At 38.7% G+C, this 24,874-nt stretch overlaps 1 protein-coding gene across 1 annotated transcript in view; it reads right to left on the bottom strand.

The window, feature by feature from the left end:
- Positions 1-3,361: 3,361 nt before the first annotated feature.
- The window catches only part of HORMAD2 (HORMA domain containing 2), a 65,618-nt gene continuing 44,105 nt past the window's right edge, over positions 3,362-24,874 (bottom strand). Inside the window, exon 10 of the mRNA XM_044379007.3 lies at positions 3,362-3,467. Coding sequence (XP_044234942.2) covers positions 3,363-3,467 — 105 coding nt within the window. The 3' untranslated portion in view covers position 3,362. The remainder of the gene's footprint in view (positions 3,468-24,874) is intronic.

Below are 24,874 nucleotides of genomic sequence, written 5' to 3'. Positions count from 1 at the left end.
GTTGTGATCTCGGGGTTTGTGAGATCTCACCCCGTGTCAGGCTCCGCACTCAGCGTGGAGTTTGCTTGGGTTTCTCTCTCCCTCTCCCTTTCCCGCTTGTGCTCTCTCTCTCTAAAATAAATAAATCTTTAAAAAAAAAGAAGATGCATTTGAGATAAACAAAGTCATTTTCTCACTTGCGTAGAATCTAGATTCATACAGTGCAGAGGACCTTGCCTTAACTCTTACAAGCAGTATGTTAAGCCTCAATTTATCATCTGGATCTTCCTTCTGAATGGTGATGATTATAACTGAAAATTATTTGTACTATAAGAATCTGTGGAGGGGTGTCTCGGTGGCTCAGTCGTTAAGCGTCTGCCTTCAGCTCAGGGCGTGATCCTGGCGTTATGGGATCGAGCCCACATCAGGTTCCTCCACTGGGAGCCTGCTTCTTCCTCTCCCACTCCCCCTGCTTGTGTTCCCTCTCTCTCTGGCTGACTTTCTGTCAAATAAATAAATAAATAAATAAATAAATAAATAAATAAATATCTTAAAAAAAAAGAATCTGTGGAAATCTCGAAAGATCCAGTATTATTATTGGATTTGCAACCACAATTGACAAGTCTAAGATACACTGAAACTGGCTTTAATAGTGTTATTTTTAAAACACATACACAACTTTGAACTTGTGTGAATGCAACTTTGACACTGATGAACATTTCCAGCCTCTTCCTGGCAGAAGTGAGTTGGAGAATGAAAGAACCAGACACCAGAGGGACCTACAAGAGGGGAAATGAAGGTGCGGTTTTGGTGCCTGGCTTCAAAGGCTAGCAGCAATCATGAGCCTAACCCCATCTCTTTCCAGCTAAACCAATTTTCTGTAAAGACAGAAAATCCCCAAACAGCCGAAATCAAATTTCCCCTGCATCACTTTTAATTTAACAATGTCCCAGTTTCCAAGCTGTCATCATCTAGTCTTTGTAAGCGCACTGATGAACCAAGCACGGTCAGTGTGAGGGAATGGCTAGCGTGATACAGTTCAGACTCCCCGGCTCGGGGTCTAAGTTTTCATTCTTTTCACTGAAGTTCCAGCTCCTTGATGAACTTGTTTACGCATTCCATTATTATCTAAGGCCAGAAAATGAATAGACTAGAGAAAAGATTTTTTCTCCCAATAAATCATTCAATAAATAGAATTGAATACCCTCCCATCTTGATAGCTAGTTGCATACATGAACTCTGCTGTGCCCAAATCAGCTAGTTCACATTTTCACGGTTCTCAGATCCTCTTTTTTTTTTTAAGATTTTATTTTTAAATAATCTGTATACCCAACATGGGGCTTGAATTCACTACCCCGAGATCAAGAGTTACATATTCTTCCGAGTGAGCCAGCCAGGTGCCCCTCAGATCCTCTTATAATAGATCTCCTTCTCTGTGTGCCTGCGCCCAGCCAACGGCATGGCTGAGACACACACACACACACACACACACACACACACACACACTGGATATACACATTCTACCTACTGGCATCGATAAAAGACTGTTCCTTTGGGGCAGGATGGGTATTTATAATAGATACCATAAAATCATTATAGAAATTTTCTAGACAAGTTCAGATTCTAGACTTTGACTTGAAATCTCTTAGGCTAAGTTATGAAAATTATAAATATAGATTGAGAGTCAAATTCTCCTTTTAAACAAAATGATTTCTCTTGAAATCCAGATTGACTAATTATTCCATATAACTAATCTGTTTTGAGAAGGACTCCTAGAGTCTTTGTAAAGCTCCTTTGCATTCAAACATTTATAGTGGAGGTATGCTCACTGCCTCATAAGCAGCCCATTTCAAAATTTTGGCAGCATGTGGAGTTAAAAAGTTCCCCCTTATACTGAGCCAGATTGACCTCCTGTAGCTTTCACCAATTTGGTCTTAGATCTACTCTCTGGAGAGACACAAAATAAACTTAATCCCTCTACTAGACAGCTAATCTCTTCATATGATTCTCTTAAAAGAATTGTGGTGACTCAGGCTACAATTCTATCAAGGATATAATAAACCCAATACCTTTCCCTCCTCCTTGCAGTGGCAGAGTAAGCCTATGTGAGTATATTTATCATGCTGGGAGAGGGGAAAAGGCTCCTCCTTGGCAGGCCCTGGATCAGTCTGGCAAAGGATAGTGCTGGACAGGCAGGCTTTCTCAGATTTTCCTCTCTGTTATGATAACCCACAGCCTTCTGTTGGCTAAAATACTTGTCTGGTCCCAGAGATTCTCCTCTTAGTCTGGGTCAGAGGTCCAGGGTTCTTCTGTGTGCATTAGAATCCTGCGAGTTCTCCACAGGGCCCCACCCCCTGAAATTTTGATTTTGGAGAAATGAAACAGGCACAGTAATCCATATTTTAATGAGCACTCCAGGTGCAGATGTCCTTACTTCATTTGAAGAAACACCAAACTAAGCGAGGGGGAAAAAAAGATGAATAAAAAAAAAATACCTTGTATTTTGGTTTTATTTAACTGGAAAGCACATACATTCAACATTTAACCTATTGGCCCTATCCACTTAAATTAAATTATTAAATTCCACTTATTAAATAATAAAAACACTTTTAAGTCATTTATTATGTGTCCAACACTAATCGTTACGTTTATCAAAATTCTCCCAGAATAAGGAGGGAACTAATAACATTATTTGCAGGTTACAGACTGATAAACTGAAGTGTTTGTTGGGAAACATTCAACATGAGCCTTAAGAAGGGAGCCAGGCTCCTGCCCTGCAGCCTATCGCCTGTCTCAGGAGGCCAACAGAGCAGGGCACAGGGCCAGATTTGAGGAACTTTACAGGGAGAGTACACTTTGGTCCAACACTTAGCTGATCAATCTTGTGATTGGAGTTAACATAAAAATCACACCTGCATAAGCACCACCACATACATCCTATGCAATTCTGTGGGAATTCTAATAAAGCTACAGAGGGATTCCAGGACACAAGTTACAACAAGTTACAACATTTCACAGTAGACTAAATACCTGGGGAGTTTAGTTATGCAAAGAACACCCTCCTTCCTTTAAGAACAACAGCTTATTTCTTTTCAAAATAGCTGCTGTGGTTCTTTTACAAATATAAATGGTGTCTCATCTCTAACTCAGCCTTGAAGTAAAGCTATCCCAAGGCAGCCCTGGTGACCTTGTTTCCTTGTGGCAAAGTGAGCCCATGTCCTACCCAGTAATTTAGCACTTGGTAAACTGACTAAAAAAGTTGAGCAATAAATTTAGTAAAAGGTTTTGGTGATAGGAACTTACTTTCCTACTTAAGACACTTCATGCATGTTTGTTGCAAAATAAAATTATTTTAGAGTAAATGCAGTGAAGGCATCTAACTTTCATTTTCTGTCAGGGATGAAGACTTTCACTGGTTCGCTGACCTTCCTCTTCTTCCTGGAGCTCTCAGAACTTTGCCGACTGTACGCAAAATTCATTCTTTGAATCTGTGAGAATCACCAGAGAGGCACAATTCAGCAGAGGTTTTGACGTCTGCACAAGACATATACAAGACAGGTAGGCCAAGCATTAATCCCTCTAGCTGCATAACGGATCCAAACCTGCTTTCCTGTGGGCTGGTTTGGCCCTGCTGCCAGTATCAGAGTCTGGTATTCCAAGTTTCAGGAGCTGAGGTCCCCTGGAGGCAGCCAGTTTCAGGGACAGTTTCTTGGCTCTCTTCAGTGAATTCAGCGCATCCAACTCTTAAGGGAAGAGTTGTCAAGGTGTGGGGCCAACAAGGAGCAATTAAGGGTCAGGAGAGATCTAGGGCACTGATTGCTTTCGAAGCAAATAGAACTGAGGTCCCAATTTCAGTTAGTAGAAACATACAGCCTTATCTTTTCTATCATATGTTCAGATTAATGAATTAGGAAGGACTATGGCCCTTCTTTCTGCTTGAATAGAAGTATATGTTATTGATTAAAGAGAAGTTAATTAGTGAATCATCATAGATATATATTTTCCCTTTGGGTTCAGCTTTGGTAAAGATTTTAAAGCTTATTTTTGCTTAACTAAGTAAATAAATGGATGCATTATAATCTGTCAGACAATCCCTAATGCCTAGAATTCCAAGAAACACATAGAGTTTTTATATTTTCCAGCCACTAGATGGGAGGAAAGGTTTTTCAATGCCCTCTGTTCTTTCTTTGGTAGGAAAATGGAATAAAACATACATTTTTAAGCAAGACTGATCAGAATATCTAGTAGAGTTACCAACATTATCCTTTTTTCTGTTACAGATACAGCTTATTGTTACTATTGATATGTTACTACTACAAAATAGTGGGAATGTCAATGAAACACTGAAGTACCATTTCGAACCAAAGACTCGGTCTACAAATGGCTAATTTCATCACTATCTTTTAGTTTTAGAAAACATTTGAATTCTGATCTCAGAAACCACAAATTCTCTGTGGCTTAAACTGAGACATCGATTATATAGAACAATAAAACTCTGAGAAAATAAATAGAGGTGCTCATCAAATAACGGGTTTGCTTAGATATGTAAAAGTTTGAAGTGGCCTGCTCTACAGGAAAAGAAATGGCACCATAAAACCAAAGCACAAAAACCTATTTCTTTATCTAGGAAATGAATTTGTTACAGAGTGGCTGTAAGAAAAAGCACTTGGTAAAATTCAGCTTTTCTAGAAATGTTGCTTGGGCATGCTTTCCATTCAAATGAAATTTCCCTCACTTCAATCAAGTCTGGGTATACCGAGAAGAAAGGAAGACGGATGTACAAATCCTCAAATGACAAGTTGGTCTGATGGTTTAATACTTTTGTTTTCTTTTTCTTCTTTACTCAAAAGTAAACTGGAGTTTTATTACAAGTTGCAGAACTGTAAATTTATTGCAGTGAGTTAATCAAAACATCTTTAATAATGTATACAATCTCAAGGCAACCAGTGAGGCCTTGAGGAACTCTCAATGGTTTATGGGAAACAAGGGTTCAAAAGCAAGTATGTGATCGGCCAGGGGCCACTTTCTAACACAGATGAATAATCTATATGAACTATATATACAAACAAATTTATCCATACAAACATTTTTTGGGTGTATTCCAACTGGCTGAGTTTGCGTATTTGACAGGCAAGCAAAGGGCCAGTGATCAGGCAGTCTAGACTGATTATCTGGGTGATTTGAGCAACAATGGGTGATCATCAAATGATTTCTAATGCATGTCATATTATATTTTAAACAGATAGCTTTTAAAGTGTTCCTTATATATAGATTAACAAGAGGCTACTATGGTCCACTTACCAAAAGAGCCTCAGGAATATCTACATGTACATCTGAAAAGAGCTCTGAAGATATGTTTTCTGCTATATGGTATGTCCCTACTTTCCATTTTTTGTGTGGCAACATATTCTTTTGAGAAGCCAAAGAGCAGGTTTTTCTTTAAGCACAGACAGGTTACCTAGCTGACTTGGTAGTAGTATTTGAAAGCACGAGAAGAAGGGGTCCCTTCTTCTAAATTATTCCATTTATCATGTATTCCTTTATTCATTTAGTAAAAAACAAATGTTTACTTGAATGTTCTCCCAGAGTTCTGTCTTTGACCATCTTTTCTCCTTCTCCACATTCTGTGTATGGCTCCTGGGAATCAGTTATCATTTATAGGCAAAGACCTGCACATCTATATATTCATCCTAGATCTTCCTTTTGAACTCCAGATCCATGTGTGTAATCAACTGCCTACTAAAAGTCTCCACATGGATGTTCCAAAGAAAACTCAAATGCAATGTGTCCAAATTGGAATTCATCATCTGCCTCTCTAAGCCACTCCCAGCCTTTGTTCTCACTCTCTGTGAGTCCTCTGGGGGTGTCCACTTTAAAAGCCTGAGACTCATCCATGCTTACTCCATCGTTCTCACCCTAACATCTATCTAATCACTAATTCCTATTGATCTTACTTCCTTAATAGCTCTCAAATCCATCCATTTTTCTCTAGTGCCACTGCTTTTACTTTAGACCAGGCCAATATCATTTATCCCAACTACGAAGTCTTTTTTTTTTTTTTAATTTTATTTATTTATTTGACAGAGAAAGACACAGCAAGAGAGGGAACACAAGCCGGGGGAGTGGGAGAGGGAGAAGCAGGCTTCCCGCTGAGCAGGGAGCCTGATGAGGGGCTGGATCCCAGGACCCTGGGATCATGACCTGAGCCGAAGGCAGACGCTTAACGACCGAGCCACCCAGGCGCCCCCCAAGTACTAAGTCTTGAACTCCTACTACTACTGCTTCTCCGATCCATTCTCCACTCTGGAACCTAAGTAGTCTTATATTAAATCTGACAATGTCATTCTTCTGATTTGTCACCCATCCACTAATGACTTCCATTGTCCTCGAGATAAGGTCCAGACTCTGTATGGCCCTCACCCACCTCTGCCTCTTCCTCTTACCCCAGACTCACTGAGCCACTAGCAGTTCTCCAAATGGGCCCTGCACACTTCCCTCTGGACTTTGCCTTTAATGCCCACTCCCATGCTCTGCTTTTCCCTTCCTCACCAGGCCCAGGGTCAGCCCTGGAGTTTCTTCTGCCTACTGGCCTTCTGTGACACCTCTAGGGCTATGTTCTGTTCTTACCCCTTTTGTGGCATTTACTACATAGTGACTCCCAGCTTCTGGGTTAGCTAACTTCATGGATGAAGGTATTGTTCTCTCAGGTAGAGAAAAATGGGAGTTTTGAACTTGCTGGGTTTGGAGCACATGTGAAACCCCAAGTGGACACACTGAATAGGCAGCTGTATATGGAAGTCTGGAACCCAGGAGAGAGGTCTGTGATGAGGATGTAAATTTGAGAGTCATCAGCATATAGAGGCTAATTAATACCAGGGGTGTGGAAGAGTTTGCTTATTGAGAGATCAGAGCATGAGAAGGGAAAGGGGCCAGGACATAGCCTTAAGGAACTCTAACAGATTTCGAGATTATGTGAAACATAAATCAACAAAGGAGATTGAGAAAGAGAGATAAAAGAAGACTAGCTGTCTGTCATGTAAAGAAAGCCAAAAGAAGAGAGTTCTAAGAAGGAGTGGAGAAAATAAAAGATAATGGTGGTGGTCAGTAGTGCCAGTTGTTGAGAAGTCAAGAAAGATGAGGACAGAAATATGTCCACTTGATTTAGCCACATGGAGGTTACAAAGTGCATTGAATTTGTGGGGGCAGAAGTCACCTTGAAGTCAGTTGAAGAGTACATAAAAAGTAAAAAAATTTGGGGCGCCTGGGTGGCACAGCGGTTAAGCGTTTGCCTTCAGCTCAGGGCGTGATCCCGGTGTTATGGGATCGAGCCCCACATCAGGCTCTTTATCTATGAGCTTGCTTCTTCCTCTCCCACTCCCCCTGCTTGTGTTCCCTCTCTCGCTGGCTGCCTCTATCTCTGTCAAATAAATAAATAAAATCTTAAAAAAAAAAAAAGTAAAAAAATTTAAGAGCAAGTATACAAAATTTTATAAAAGTCAAGATGGAGTGGGGCACCTGGGTGGCTCAGTTGGTTAAGCATAAGACTCTAGATTTCGGCTCAGGTCATGATCTCAGGGTTTTGAGATCAAGCTCCATGTCAGACTCGGTGCTGGGCGTGGACCCTGCTTAAGATACTCTGTCTCCTTCTTCCTCTACTCCTCTCCGCCTCTTAAAAAAAGTCAACAGGGAGTAACCAACTCCACCTGGGAAATTTAGAAAAGCCTTCTTAGCAAAAGAGGGACACTGAGCTGGGTCTTAAACAATGAGTAGTAGTTCACCAGACTGGAGATGGTGAGGGGGTAGGGTAAGAAAGGTCATTCTAGGCTGAAGGTTCAGCATGTTTAAAGACACTGAATCATGAAAAGACATGGATAATATATGGGACAGTGAGAAATGTCCCTTTATTAGATTGGCTCTTAGGGTTAAGTGTTATTTATCCAATAACACTCCTTAAAAAAAAATTTTTTTTAAGATTTCATTTATTTATTTGAGTGACAGAGACAGAGCACAAGCAGGGAGGAGAATCAGAGGGAGAGGGACAAGCAAGCTCCCCACTGAGCAGGGAGTGCAAAGTGGGGCTCGATCCCAGGACCCCAAGATCAGAACCTGTGCCGAAGGCAGACACTTAACCAACTAAGCCATCCAGGTGCACTCCCTCCAATACACTCCTGGTTAGAAATACAAATTCCCGGGGCGCCTGGGTGGCACAGCGGTTGAGCGTCTGCCTTCGGCTCAGGGTGTGATCCTGGCGTTATGGGATCAAGCCCCACATCAGGCTCCTCCGCTATGAGCCTGCTTCTTCCTCTCCCACTCCCCCTGCTTGTGTTCCCTCTCTCGCTGGCTGTCTCTCTCTCTGTCGAATAAATAAATAAAATCTTAAAAAAAAAAAAAAGAAATACAAATTCCCCAGGGCACCTGGCTGGCTCAACTGTTATGTGTCTGCCTTCGGCTCAGGTCGTGATCCCAGGGTTCTGGGATAGAGCCCCACATTGGGCTCCCTGCTCCGCGGGAAGCCTGCTTCTCCCTCTCACACTCCCCTTGCTTGTGTTCCGTCTCTCGCGGTCTCTGTCAAACAAATAAATAAAATCTTAAAAAAAAAGAAATACAAATTCCCCTGGAATTATTACTCAATATGATATTAGTGTAAATTAACTCATCAAATGGTCTCCAAGTGGCAGCCTGCTGAAACCAGAACCTTGCAGGCTTTGGAAAGCAGACAGATAAGTTTCGATATAGAAACGGTACAGTACTTACTTTGCATTGGGAGGTAGATCTGTGTGGGTAGCCAATGGGGGAGGAAGCAGCCCCAGGCAAGCAGGAAATACTGTGAGTACTTTATGTGCTTGGAGTGAAATGAGAGTGCAGTGAATTTTGCTTACTTCAAAATTATTTGTCAGGTCAGATCTGACAAAATGTTTTCCCTTTAGAAGACCAGTCCTTACCAGTATAGATTTACAATCAAGTGTTAAGCATGGAATCTTTGGATTTGGAAGTCCCCAGATCAAGAAATTCTATGGTTCAGAGAGGGTGTGTACCCCTATAAGAAAGTTATAGCACTGATGTTAGTTTTGATTCCTCTCCCTTAACATTTATCCTTTTTTTTTTGCACAATGAAAGGTAAATCAACAGTGATCACAAAATAAATGCTATTAGCATAAATGTAGCTCAAGTTAACATTGAGATGAATGAGCAGTAAGAAAGTGAATGCTTAAAGAGAACACTTCCCTCCAACTCCAGGAGAGCTGTGAGCTCTCTTATATGTTGGGAAGTGTCTCATATTTCATTGGGATTTAGGAAGGGTTTGCCCATTCATTTGCTTTCTTGATTTCCTGAAATTTGTCACCAGGGTTCTGGACCATGGCTATTTCTATTTAGGAGGTAAATATGTATTCTCCTTAGAGTCATAAGCATATATTTCCATTAATCTCCAAAAGTTATTATATCAATTCTCCCTTTCTCCATATGTTCTAAAGCATCACATAGGTTTAAGAGCTCTAGAATTAATTCAGTTATTCAACAAACATTTTGGGGCACCTTCTCTGTGCCAGATATTGTGCTAAGCACTGACAATACAAAGCTGCTCAAGGCACACTCCCATGTGTGTGGGTCTGGTAAGGGGAAACAAACTGGTTACAGATGAAATGATAGTCATGTATAGGATACAGCAGAGGTTCCAAAAAGATCTTATTAGCTCTTCCTGGGGGAATCCTGGCAAGGCTTCAAAGGGGATGTGAAGCTTACACTAAGTAGTGCAAGATGATCAGACATTCACCGGCAAATGGCATTAGAAATTGAACTTGCAGGGAGAACATTCTACACAAAAGCACAGGCACAGGGTTATAAAGCAGAATACCTCCGGAGAATTGGGAATAGTTCAGTGGGACTAATAGAAAGGGGATAGGTAGGGGGCTGGATCAGACAGTGTCCTTCTCTGAAGTTTAGACTTTCTACGGCCATACCAACCTGAACACGCCTGATCTCTTCTGATCTTGTCTGATCTCAGAAGCTAAGCAGAGTTGGGCCTGGTTAGTACTTGGATGGGAGAATGAGTGACAAATGATGGAGTACATGAAGTTTGGACTTTGTACTGTAATGGAATGGCACCGAAAGGTTCCAAAAGCAGATTTGTTTTAGATAGATCCCTATGGCTGCAGTGTAAAGGGTAGACTGTTCAGGAATGAGACAACGAGCAACGAGGCTATTTCAGAAGAGAATTGATCTGAGTAAGAAAAAGAGCAACAGTGAAGTTAGAGAGGAGAGGACTAATAAGGCAGAGGGCTGAGGAGAGAGGAAACGAATGCCTGAACCCAAACACTAACATGACTTAATCATTCATTGGAATGAAGACAGGGACGGCAAATAAAGGATAAAAAAGGACAAAAATTACCCAAGTTTCTGGTATTGGCGTTGACCAAGATAAGAAACAGAGGAAGCTGAGGGGGTGAGTGGTGGGAGCATCGTGGGGAGGATGGATGGAGAAATAATTGACTCTGTTTTCAAGATTCTGGATTGGAAGTGAGATATCCAAATGAAGATGTCCACCAGGGCATTGACTATGCGAGCTGGGGCTCAGGATGGAGGAAACTGCATCAAAAGTACATACAGAAAGATATATTCACTTTGGACAAAAGATGGGATGTTACTCAAGGTCTGGAAGGAAGTAAAAGTGGATATAGATATATGTACATTTTTAAATTTGGGAACAGGAAGTTGAATGATTCATATTTGATGGCCATAACTATTTCTACGAAGTAGAATTTAGGTCATCCACTTAGGGAGGGAATCGGTCTTGGGTGGTGCTTAAGACACTAAAGTGGTTAAAGTTTGAACAATGAGAAAGGCAGCCAATAAATAGACATTTAAAGCTAATGTTAACTATTGCTTAGAATCTGGATAGCTTTAAGATATATCATCTCAAAATTAAAATATTTGACATATTAATGATTTTGCTTTTTTACAAACATTTAAATGCTTACAATAGACCATATACTGCACTAAGAGCATCATAAATATGATCTTGTTTGTTCCTTACAAATAACTGTGTGAGTGCAGGGAGGGGTTTTTATTCCTCTTTTACAAATGTGGAAATTGAAGTTCAGAGAAGTGAAATGACTTGTTCAGTTCGCACAGTTAGTAAGTGGAAGTCTTGAACCCAGGTCTCCTGATTTTGAATTGAGTGTTCCTTATAATTTATTTCTTCATCCCAAAGGGGAAAATGAAAGTCAGAAATTGCAGATCTCTATCTAGGGTTCTTAGGCTTCTTCTGGGGTTGACCCTTTTTGGACATAACCTAATAGGACCTCAAACTAAAGACAGCCAAAGCTGAGTTCATTTTTTTCCTTTGTAACCAATTTTTCTTCATGACTTTTCAATTTCTATTAATCACCATTTCCCAGTCATCAAAAGTGGAAAACATAGTCACCTTAGATTCTTTTCTCATCTAATGCCTACACAGAATTCTTGTAATGAGTAAATGGAATAGCACAGATACAGCACCTGGTACAGCATCACACATATACAAGTCATTCAGTGACTGACAGCTGTTACTATTCCTGCTGCCACAGGTATCCTCTATTCCAGCCAAACTGGATTGTTGTAGCAGGCTGAAAAATGAGCTGACAAAAGATGTCCAGGTCCTAATTCCTTGAACCCATGAATATTACCTTATATGGCAAAAAGGGGGGGGGCAAATTGCAGGTATGATTAATGATTCTGAGATGGAGAGGTTATCCTGGATTACCCAGGTAGACCCTACATATAATCACATGTATCCTTATAAGACAGAAGCAGACGGAAACTTGAACATAGACAAAGACGACAACGTGACCACTTAAGCAGAGACTGAAGTGATATGGCCATAAGCCAAGGAATGCCAGCAGCCATCAGAAGCTAGAAGAGGCAAAGAACAGAATTTCCCCTGGAGCCTTCAGAAGGAATCTGGATTTGCCTACACCTTGATGTCAGCCCAATGACATTGATTTTGGACTTCTGGCTTCTAGTGAAAGAATTGATTTCTAATGTTTTAGGCCACGAAATTTGTGGTAATTTGTTACAGCAGCCCTATGAAACTAATAGTTACATTCTCCAAACACACCTCATTCTTTTCCCTCTTCACTATTTCTTGCACTTCAGAAAACAGAAATTTTCTATGACTTACTCTCTTTTAAGTTTTGAATAATTCCTTCAAGGTTAATCTCTAAAAGTATTTCCTTTTTAAAAAATTGTTGTCAGAGAGAGAGAGCGTGTGCACGCACAAGCAGGGGGAGTGGCAGGCCAAGGGAGAAGCAGACTCTCCCCAGGGCAAGGAGCCCCAGGCAGGACTCAATCCCAGGACCCTGGGTTCATGACCTGAGCCGAAGGCAGACGCTTAATCAACTGAGCCACCCAGGCACCCCACTCTCTGAAAGTATTTCATCCATTCAGACTTTCCTACTCCTTTAATCTGATACGGCCTTTCTTTCTTGAGCAAATCCCACCATGTTTTTTGTAACTGTGCTTTTCTGACAGCATAAATGTTTGTAAACAATTTGTCCTTTACATGGGTCTGAGTTTAAGTTCTTTAGGAATTCATTTGTATTAATATTATGGTTTTTAGACTCTGCACTGCAATGCCTTACTCACTGTCCTTCACCCAGTCGGTATCAATAATTCTTTTGCTACCTACCTCTACTATCTATGAAAGTGCTGAATTACACAGTTATTCATGTATCCTACAGCTGCACTATCACAGTAGCCATTAGCCGCATGTGACCATTTAAATTTAAATTAATCAAAATTAAATAAAATTTAAAATTCAGTTCCTCAGTTGTATTACCCACATTTCAAGTGTTCAGTACCCACATATTAGACATCACAGATATAAAACATTTTCATCATCACAGAAAGTTCTATAGGACAGAACTGCTTTACAGTGGCAATCTGGATATAATCCAAGTAAATAGGAAGTTTCCTAGGGCCCATGGTGACAATAGGAATACAGAAACTAGAAATAATTTTTCTTCAAAATGTAAAAACGTCAATTTTCCTAACATTATTTTATCAAGTCAGTGTAATCCCAATCAAAATTCCAATAGTATGTCTGTTGGAACTTAGTAAGCTCATTCTAATGGTCACCTAGAAGAGAAAAAGTACAGGAAAATATTTAAAAAATAAAAATAAAAGAACTATGAGGGGAAAGGAGTTGTCCTTCCAGATAGCAAAACATAATACAAAATTTGAGTAATTAACACATGACAGCGGTAATATAGGAGTAGACATACGGATCAGTGAAATAGAACAGCAAGTCTGAAAACAAACCTATGTGTGTATGGGGCTTTAATTTATGATAAAAGTGGCATTCAAATTAGCAGGAAAGGGCAGAAAATTCAAGTAGTACTAACACAATGGGAAAACATTCTCACATGAGAAAAAAAAGATCCCAGCTAGTTTAAGAAGGCAAATGTAAAAAGCAAAACTATACACTTATTAGAAGAAACTATAGGGATGCCTGGGTGGCTCAGCTGGTTAAGTGTCTGCCTTCCGCTCAGGTCATGATTCCAGGGTCCTGGGATTGAGTCCTGCATTGTGCTCCTTGCTCAGTGGGGATACTGCTTCTCCCTCTGCCTGACGCTCTCCTGGCTTGTGCTCTCTCTCTCTCTCTGACAAATACATAAAATCTTAAAAAAAAAAAAAAGAAAATATAGAAAATTTTGCTTATAACTTTAACATTGGAAAGACCTTCTCAAGGAAGACATAAAATGATAAACCATGGAAAGATATCCTGTGTTCCTAAATTGGAAGATTTAATATTGTTAGGATGTCAGTATTGCCCAAAGATATATATAGATGGGGTAGAATCACTGTGAAAATCCTAATGACATTTTTTTGGAGCAGAAATAGAAAATCCATTCATAAATTCATATGGAATTTCAAAGGCTCCCAAAATGCTGAAATAATCTTGACAAAGAAAAACAAATTTGGAGGCCTTTGGATACGCACACTTTGGATTTCAAAACTTATTACAAAGCTACAGCAATCAAACCATGTTGTACTGGAGTAAAGACAGACATATAGGCCGAGGAATAGAATGGAGAGCCCAGAAATACACTTTCACCTACATGACCAAATGATTTTCAACAAGGGTGTCCAGAGCATTCATGGGGAAAAGAAAGTCTTTCAACAAATGGTGTTGAAAAAACTTAATATCTGCATATAAAAAAATGAAGTTGGATCCTTACACCACATACAAAAATTACTCAAAATGGATTGAAGAGGGACACCTGGCTGGCTCAACCAGCAGAGCACGCAGCTCTTGATATTGGAGTTGTTGAGTTCAAACCTCACGATGAGGGTAGAGTTTACTTTAAAAAAAAGAATAAATAAATTAGAAAATACAAAAGAAACACTAAAAAAAAAAAAAAGGATTAAAGACCTAAACATTAAAGCTAATACCACAAAAGTCACAGAAGAAAACACAGGGGGAAGCTCATGACATTGGATTTGGCAAGAATTGCTTAGATATGACATCAAAACAGAGGCAACAGAAGAAAAAATAGATAAATTGGACTTTATCAAAATTAAAATTGTGCGTTAAGAATACTACCAAGAGAATGAACAGACAACCCATGAAATAAGAGAAAATATTTGCAAGTCATTATATCTGATAAGAGATTAATATCCAGGATATACAAAGAACTTCTACAATTCAACAACAACAAAACAAACAACCTAATTAAAAACTGGGTGAAGGACTTGAATAAGCATTTCTCCAAAGAAGATACACAAATGGCCAAATAAGCAAATGAAAAGATTCTCAACATCACTAATTATTAGGGAAATGCAAATCAAAACCACAAGGAGATATTACTTCATACCCATTAGGATGGCTATTATTTTTTTAAAAAACCAAACAGAAAATAAAAGTATTGGAGGGACACCTGGGTGGCTCAGTCAGTTAAGCATCTACCTTCGGCTCAGGTCATGATCACAGGTCCTGGGATAGAGCCCTGCACAGGGAGTCTGCATTTCCCTCTCCTGCTGACCCTCCACCTTCCCTCGTGCTCTCTCTCTCTCAAATAAATAAAATCTTAAAAGAAAAAAGAAAAAATGGAAAAGTATTGGGGATGACATGGAGAAATTGGAACTCTTCACATTGCTGATGGGAATATAGAATGGTATGGCAGCTGTGGAAAATAGTATGGGGGCGCCTGGGTGGCTCAGTCAGTTGAGTATCTGACTTTGGTTCAGCGACTGATCTCAGGGTCCTGGAATAGAGCTCCACGTCTATCAGGCTCTGTGCTCAGCCAAGAGTCTGCTAGTGTCTCTCCCTCTGCCCCTCCTGCTGCTCGTGCTCTCCCCACACCTCATATAAATAAATTAATAAAAAAAATAGTATGACAGTTCCTCATAAAATTAAAGATAGAATAACCATATGATCTACCTATTCCACTTCTAGGTGTATACCCAAAAGAACTAAAAGCAGAAACTCGAACAGATACCTGTACAACCATGTCAAAAACAGTATAATTCATAATAGCCAAAAGGTAGAAGCAGCCCAAATGTCTATCAATGGATGAATGGATAAACAAAATGTAGCATACACTGACAATGTAATATTATTTAGTCATAAAAATGAAGGAAATTCTGACACATGCTACAACATGTATGAACCTTGAGGATACTATGTTAAGTGAAATAAGCCCAGTCACAAAAGAATAACTATTGTATGATTTCACTTATATGAGGTACTTAGTCAAAGTTATAGAGGCAGAAAGTAGAATGGTGGTTACCAGGGGCTAGGGAGAGAGATGGGGAGTTATTTAATACATACGAAGCTTCAGTTTGGGAAGATGAAAAGTTCTGGAGATTGATGGTGGTAATGGTTGTACAACAATGGGAATGAACTCAATGCTACTGAACTGTACATTAAAAATAGTTAAAATGATAAATAAATTTTATTATATATATTTTACCACAATTTTTAAAGTGGCATTTTTCTTAAAAATAATTTTTAAAAAGATGATTTAGCGGTGCCTGGGTGGTTCAGTCAGTTGAATGTCCGGCTTTTGGTTTTGGCATAGGTCGTGATTTCATGGGCTGTGAGATCAAGCCCCATGTCAGGCTCCATGCTCAGTGGGGAGTCTGCTTGAGATACTCTCTCTCCCTCTCCCTTTGTCCCTACCCAGCCTGCACTCTCTCGCTCTCTGATAAGTAAAAATAAATCTTTTTTAAAAAATTAATAAATAAATAAACTTGAAGAACAAAAAAGGAAAAGAATGTAAGACACAATTACAAGCCACATACATAACTTTAAATTTTCTAGTGGATATATTTTAAAAAGTAAAAAGAATAAAACAAAGTAAAAAGAAATATAAAGTTAAGAATTGTAATCGTTGCTTTTATTTAATCCGACATATCAAAAATATTATCATTTCAATATGTAATCGATGCAAAAATTATTGGGACATTTTACATTCTTTTTTTTTTAATACTATATCTTCACAATCTAGTGTATATTTTACACACAGCACATCTCAACTCAAATTAGCTACATGTAGCTAGCGGTTCCCATACTGGACAGCACATCTTTGTGTGTGTGTGTGTGTGTGTGTGCATGTGTGTATTTTAAATGCAAAGTCAAAGGTATGGAATATCTTTAGGGGTAGTTTTTGAATTATCTAAGAATGTATTCATGTGTAACTTATATAGAATTATATTAATAATATGAAGTTCCATATTAATTTGCTTATTAATTCTGTTAAAATTTGTCTTTTTTATTACTTGATATGTTTGCAACCAACATGCTTATTTTTCCCTCTCTTTGCGTTCCTTTATTTCAATATGATGAAAGTTTCATTATGAAACTATTTTTGTTTGTAAACTAGAAAGGTAATAAAAGAACATAAAATAGACTGCATACAAAATAAAGAATGTAAACATAACCTTCATAATTTTACATATTACATGGTAAAATTATAATATTTTGGATATATTAATAAATAAAGTATGCTATTAAAATTTTCAAAAGAACATTAAAAAACTTCAAGTTTATTTGGCTTACCTTTATAAATTATAAAATATTCTAAAATATTATTAGGTACTTTTCAACATAAGAATGTCAGGTACTTTCCTACTTTCAAATGCCTTAGTAATTAACTATTAATTCTGTGGTAGCTAAAGGCAGACATATAAAACACACACGAACAGGGGTGCCTCGCTGGCTCAGTCAGTAGAGCATGTGACTCTTGATCTTGGGGTCATGAGTTTGAGCCCCAAGTTGGGAGTAGAGTTTACTTAAAAACACACACACATATAAACACTCAAGTACATACTTGAAGTAATTATAAAATGAAAAAGTCAGGGGCACCTGGGTGGCTCAGTCAGTTAAGCATCTGCCTTTGGCTCAGGTCATGATCTCAAGGCCCTGGGATGGAGCCCTGCATCAGGCTCCCTGTTCAGCAGGGAGTCTGCCTCTCCCTCTCCCTCTGCCTGCTGCACCCCCTCCTTGTATGCTCTTTCTCTCTCTCTGTCAAATAAATAAATAAAATCTTTTTGAAAAAATGAAAAAGTTGTTTCTTGGTTTGTGGCATGTAGGAGGAAACCTACAGGCAATAATGACATGATGGTGTTATTAGATGTACTAGACACGGGTTTGCTGATTCTTCAAAAAAGAGATGAAGAGATAATAGATACAGAATTGGAAATGTGATACCTTGCTTCTTATAGATATGCTATGTAGGTCAGTTGCTTGAATCTGAGTCTCTATAAAGTGCTTTAGCAGGTGTTGAAAGGAACCTAATATAACTGTAAGTACAGAAATGACTATAGACATAGGTCCCATAAAATGAACAGGAAAAGGCCACTCTGGTATGAAGAGTGTCTCAAATAGAACGTCTCTATAGGTGTGATTTCCGAATCTCAGCTCATAACTGCCTAATCTCACTGGCAGGAAGGAGAGGGTGAAGTAGATGGCACTTAGGGGCTCTGCTCCCAATCCCCAACAGCTCTTCCACACAAGATGGAGGCAGAATGGCAAAGATATATTCCCTCAGAAGTCAAATTTTCACTTTAAATTGGCCCTGAGTTCACTTGAAGAGGAAAAGAAAAAAGAAAAAGAAAACCTCAAAAGAGAACTAGTTGGGTGTTGAGAGGAAGGATAAGTTTTATATGAGGGGTAGATACCTAAACTTAATTAAAAAAATTTTTTTTAACTGACCTCTACATCCAACCTGGGGCTCAAACTTATAATCCCGAGATCAAGAGTCACAGGTTCCACCAACTGAGCCAGCCAGCCACCCCCTAAAACTAATTTTTACTTTACTTTTCCAGCAAATGGTGAAACATTTTCACTTTCTAACACAAAATAAAAGTAATCATACCTCTCTTTCTGATCTACTTTTATTTTTTAATATTTGAACCTTTCAGAATTTTCTATGGCATCAGTTTAGTTCACATCTAGTTATTTAATTGCCTGCTTCCATGTATTTGGTTTTATTTATCTATCTTAATAACTAATACAGTCACATAGTAAGAAGTTTAAAAGGTAAAATAAAGGTAGACAGTGAGATTCTCCCTGTAATCCCTGGACCACTCAATTCTCCCCTGGAAGGCAACCATTGTTATCAGTTTCTTGTACACCCTTTCAAGAAACTGTTCTGTTTTCATTTTGAAATCTGCACCACTAAACTGTTGTAAAATTCCCAATATCATTCTCTCCTAATTGTTTTACTAAAACTGGACCAGGCCTGTCCACAGTAAGAGTACATGAGTGGAGGGTTGTGAGCAAGGAACAGACCTATCTGCAGGGTCGCTCCTGGTCTCATATCCTATAAAGGTGGGCTTTCTTCCCATTGCCTCCAGTTATCTTCCCCATCTAGACACCACATATTTTCCTCCTGACTAAAGGAAACGAGAGAGAACCAAAGAGTGGAGGGGTAAAAGAGGAGGGTCAGGAGGGCGCCTGGGTGGTGCAGTCGTTAATCGTCTGCCTTCAGCTCAGGGCGTGATCCCAGCGTTATGGGATTGAGCCCCACATCAGGCTCCTCTGCTATGAGCCTGCTTCTTCCTCTCCCACTCCCCTTGCTTGTGTTCCCTCTCTCGTTGAGAACAGAGCTCTATCTGTTAAATAAATAAATAAATAAATAAATTAATTAATTAATTAATTAATTAAATCAAATAAATAAAATCTTAAAAAAAAAAGAGGAGAGTCAGGAAAGCGGAGATTCAAGGTACCATGCTAAGTGATACAGTGGTGATAGGAGCACTAGGAAGGCATGACAGGGATGGACAGCAGTGTTTCAAGGTAGTGAAGAACACAGATGTGTAAACAATGAACTCTAACCAACATCTAACACAGGTAGGATGAAGTAAGGGCTAAATAAATGTACAAGCAGTATGCTGTAGGAATGTAGAAGGAAAAGAAGAATAGGGGGAAGGACTTCATAAATAAGCCCATGGCTGGTTGAGCACGTCTGACAAGCTTCTTCTCAAACTGCACGCGTTTTCCCTGACTCATGAAAACCTAGGGCTGGGAGAATGCCAAACCAGTGTGCTGCAGCTCAGTCAGTAGGGAAATCTTTCAGAACCAACATGGAGAGGGAAAATGAAGTTTAGAATTTGCACATATGCAAAAATGTAAGGAATAATAATAAAAGTCCCACTGAAGCTTAGAACTGGTCTCCAGTTGTGAATCAGAGAAAAACACATGAGCATTTTCAGAACCTTTACTAATCAGGGATGCCAGGAAATGCTCACCTCCAGGGGTTGCCATTTACAGCGTTGTCTATGTTTTAGGTATCCCTGGAATTATGCAGGGCACAATCAACATAACTATGCATGGCAACCCTGCTAGGGCAAACACCAGGTGTTTTTTTTTTTTTTTTTAAAGATTTTATTTATTTATTTAACAGAGATAGAGACAGCCAGCGAGAGAGGGAACACAAGCAGGGGGAGTGGGAGAGGAAGAAGCAGGCTCACAGTGGAGGAGCCTGATGTGGGGCTCGATCCCGTAACGCCGGGATCACGCCCTGAGCTGAAGGCAGACGCTTAACCGCTGTAACACCAGGTTTTTGACTACCACTTTCTAAGCTTCCCCATCACTACATTTTTATGAGTTACAGGGTATTCCTTTTGGCTAACATTTCCTATGACAAGAAAAAACAAACATTTAGAATGTTATGAATATATTTTCTTAAAAACCCAAGGTTGTTGAGTATAAACTGCAGTGTAGCTATGCTACAGAATATGGCTAAATTATATATCTAAAGTATGACATATTGTACATATTTTCCAGCCTATAAAGATTTTCCATGATGGGGTAAGGGCTGCTCAGTTTCAAATTAAACACCATTTATTTAGAATATTATTTAGAGTGGAATAGTATTATTGTTGCAGGGCATCTGGCACATTTTTACTCTGAGGCTTTCAGAATTTAATGAGTAAAAGTTGAAAGTTTCTCCTTATTATAGAAGAATTTTTCTGATTTTTCGCCAGTATCTCTCTTCATTGCCATTTCTAAATCAGTGATGTATAGACAACCACCAGTTTGGAAAACAACATGACAGTGGGTCATATAAAAGATGAGATTTTTGTGAGTGTTTAAAGTTATGCCACTATTGATCCTAACTCCTGATTCAAATATTCCTGATTAGGAAGTATCTAAGTAAAATCAAGAAATATTTATCATCAGTAGATATGGCTGTGTTTTGTTCTTTGCATTAATTGTTGAGGATGCAGGAACCAATATTTTAAGTTTTTTTTTTTTTTAAGTTTGTGGGTATTGAGCTAATTCCTGGTGGTTTTTAGAATTTAGCCACATGTTCCCTTTTTGTGGAAATATTTACGCTGGGGATTTCCACTAAGGGAATTAGAGTTAATTGAGCTCTTTTCTGGGGGATAAAGCAGCTGAGGCCATATTTCTGTTAGTGTCTTTTTTTTCTTGCCCTACTCTAAGAGAGTGTTTCCATACACATAAGACTTAATCTAACAGGTTCTCATGGAATATTACATACATAAAATAAGATCATGTATTTGAAAATGTTTGGCACCCTATTTGGTACATGTTAATCACTCATTACAAATTGGTTGTATCTAGTTGAACATTACCTGATTTTGGTTGCTATAAATGAAATGTGCCCTGAGCTAGCCAAGGGATTTCTTAAAAATCTAACTTATCTTGGGGTATGAAAAGTATAAAGTATCTCTCAGAGATAAGCCAGTTTACATATTCAGTAACAAAGCCTTTCATTTCAAATTTCAGCTACAAACTTCTGGTGTTCCTGTAAATGCAACACTGGAAGATGAACTACATATGCTTGAAAATGCTTGACTTAAAATAAGAAGGAAAAGAGGAACACAGAACCTAGAGACACTGAAAATTGAAATGCATACAAACAGACATCCTCTCAAATCCCACCCAAGAAGCAGTGAATAAGCTTGAAAAATTATTCATCTGGTTTTTCATGGTATAGCGCAAAGACTCAGAACTAGGGTGTTGGGTTCCATAACTGACTTGCAAGTTTCCATCACAGTAAAAAAAAGGGAGGGGGATAATATTTGCCATGTACCGAACAGTGATGCTTTGAGGATTAATGACATAATGTCTGTAAAGAGGTTGGAGATCCTTGGAAAAAAGACACTACATAAATATAAAGTAGTATTAATATTTAGGCTTAGTCCACAATGTGAGACCTGCTTTCTTTGGCTCATGAGGTCATCAGCAATTTTGTAAGGTGTACTCAAACACCCACAGAGGAGCCTTGTTAGCTTCCTCGTAAGTGGACTGTAAAGCTAATCTGACCCACCTGGTCAGAGCAGTCACGGAGGCTGTGTTCCTTTCTCATGGCCTCCGAGAAGCTACAGATGGAGAGTTCTTGGCTCTCCAAAGGAATGAGACATGGCCATGAGCGCACTTCAACAGCATTTAGGGCTTCTCAGGAATGCAGTGGGAGTTTGGGAATGTTTTGACTTAGAATTAAACAAAAGTGCAGTCATATCATATCTTGATTTAGAAGAAAGGCTAAATTCGCCTTTCTCAGACAACGAAAATTTGGAATAAGAGTAGGAATGAGAAAGCTACTTCTTGGAATGGTTAGTTTATATCTTTAAAGGATTTGGAGACAAACTTGGGTTTTTTTGTCCTGGGAACATTTTAGTCTCCAGGGGTTGTAGTCTCTTTGATGGCAATATCCTGACTCCTCATCGTGGCTTCATCTCTGTGAAACGGTTATCAAGGGCAATCTTGCAGAAGTTTCAGTTCTAAAGTTTCAAAGGGCAATCAATTCAATGTAGACATTGCCTTGCAAAGTCTTGTGGTATAACTGAATGACATCAATGTAATTGTGATGAAACATTTGCATTTCTCAGTTTTAAAAGATAAAATTAATTTTGATTCAAGGGCCTTAGGCATCAGAAACCACCATCTTCAAAATCTGAGGTTCATGAACTTATTATAATCATTAGTGCTTAATAGTGATTTTGAGGCTGTGTCCATAACACCAAAACATTTGAACAAAAGATGAAAAAATATGAAGGAATTTTTTTTTTAATCTGGATGTTTTGTTTTACATTGATCTAGGTTGGGTATTCTTTAAGAAATGAATTTGGCTTCTTGCCCACTGATTGTTATGGTATTTCAAACTAGTTAATATTGATAATATGTACTTTGTTAGGGGAAAGGGAACAAAAATATTATAGCCTTCTCAACTTGTAGTCAAATCTACGCTAACTAGCATTTTCCAAATAAAATATTGACTTTAGTTCTTTTTCCCATCCTTTAATGAACAGTTCAGTCTTAACACCAGTGTTAGGTGTAGCAGAGCAAGATAGGCACCCTGAGCAGGGTGAGGAGGGCATTGCATCTACATGGGAAAAAGGCCCAGGGCAGGAGGGTCAGAGCCCTACAAGGGTAAGATGGGTATCTATATGTGTGCACGGGAAGGTGATGAGAATGTGAGTTTGGTTACATTTGAGGGGACTGATTAAGTATGTTAAGCATAATGGGAGCCAGGTTTCTCACTAATGGAGAAAGAAATTACAAATATGGAAAGTGAAAAAACTAGAATGATTTCTATAGCTTTGGATTGGAATCGGCAGTATAGGTGTGAACTCATGGATTTCCATAAAGAGACATACATTTAGATGTATATGTGTGTATGTGTGTGTGTGCACGTGTTCGTTTACATATTTTCCAGCTCATCCACTGAGAGAGACCAAGTCTTGGCTACTAAACGAAACCAATAAAAAAACAGGTGTCCTTAGAGAAATGGCTGATTCCAGAACTGGAACAGGGAAAGTACAAGATGAGCCTGAAACAAGTTGATGTACCAGAATGTAAGAAAGTACTCAAAGGGTTGAGGGGACATGTCAAAGAACACAGAAGCCAGCTTGAAGGGGCTCCCACTGGCAAAATCTGAGACAACGAAAGCATCAAAAGAAATAAAAATAATGATAGTAATGGATAAAATAGGCACCCATGAGTCTATACTGATATAAATAAATAATGAATGAGAAGTCTGATGAGAAACAGGATAATTTACACAGTTCGAAGAACTTCCCTACAAACTACTTAAAATTACAAAGGGAGAAGAATAACTACAGTAGAGAAGCCTGGTAGAAACCACTTTAGTCAAGTGCCCAAAATAAACATCCATCAGTAATGGACAGATCAAAATCATGTGCCATTTGACAGGAAGCAATAAGTACTCAGCATCACTTCTGTGGTATTCTTGAAAAAGATGCATACCCTGAATCTAATCATGAGGAAACATCAGACAAACCCAAACTGAAGGCCCAGTGTATAAAAATGTCAAGTTGCAAAATGTACAGACTTGTTGAGTTATTGTGTTGTACACCTGAAATTAATAAAACATTGTGTGCCAACTATACTTCAATAAAACAAAACAAATACACATACACGAAAACATGTCAAGGTCATGAAAATCAAGGAAAGACTGAGGAACAGCTCTAAGCTAAAGGAAGCTGAAGAAATTTAACAACTAAATACAACATGTGATGTAACCTGGATCCTTTTGTTATCATTGACATTATTAGGACAATTGGCAAAACTTGAATGGACTTTGAGGATTGGATAATAGTAATGTATTAGAATTAATTACCTGATTTTCATGGTTGTATTATGATTATGTAGGAGATTGTCCATTTCTAGGAATTGCATACTACAGTATTTCAGAAGTGATGAAGCAACTGGTATAGGAAATCATTTGTGTTGTACTTAACGGTTTTTCCTGTAAGCTAGAAGTTGTTTCAACATAAACATAAATTTGTACAAAAGACTATTTTAGAGAAAAGAGTGTATATTTTCTTGTTTTTTCCTGTTGATATATGTTATACATATAAAAATTAATTATCTATATAAATTATATAGAAACAATAATTGTGGAGAAACTGAAGATATTTTTCTGTTCAAACTTATCTACTGATTATTTTTAAATGTGTCCACATGTAAGTGAGGTGTCAGTAAGCTTGGCTTGTTCTCAAAACCGAAAGTAATCAAAGGACAAAGAGACAAAGGAGTGAGGGGAAACTGGCAGGAGCTAAAGCTGGTGCCTTAGGCTAGAGTAGATCAGGTATCACCTTGAAGACTATGGAAAGTGAAGTGACATAAACAGATTCATATCTTTAAAAGAAGATTCTGGATGCTTTGTGTCAAACTATGCAAGGGCAAAAATGAAAGCAGGGAGACACTGCATGGGTACTGTTTACTTGAACTAGAATGGTAGCAATGAGATAGAAGTGGTCAGATTTGAAATATATTTTGAAAGAAGAGCTCACTGGACTTGCTGATGGACTAGATGTGGGTTATAAGGGAGAAGAGCCAAGGACAGCTGCTAGGGTCTTAGAGCAACTGGATAAATGATGGTTTCATTTACTGAGATGGGAAAATAATATGAATTGAGGA

Source organism: Ursus arctos, unplaced genomic scaffold, assembly GCF_023065955.2.
Source record: "Ursus arctos isolate Adak ecotype North America unplaced genomic scaffold, UrsArc2.0 scaffold_34, whole genome shotgun sequence".
Taxonomy (NCBI): domain Eukaryota; kingdom Metazoa; phylum Chordata; class Mammalia; order Carnivora; family Ursidae; genus Ursus; species Ursus arctos.
The sequence above is the reverse complement of the archived record's forward strand: the minus strand, read 5'-3'. Positions and strand labels throughout refer to the sequence as shown.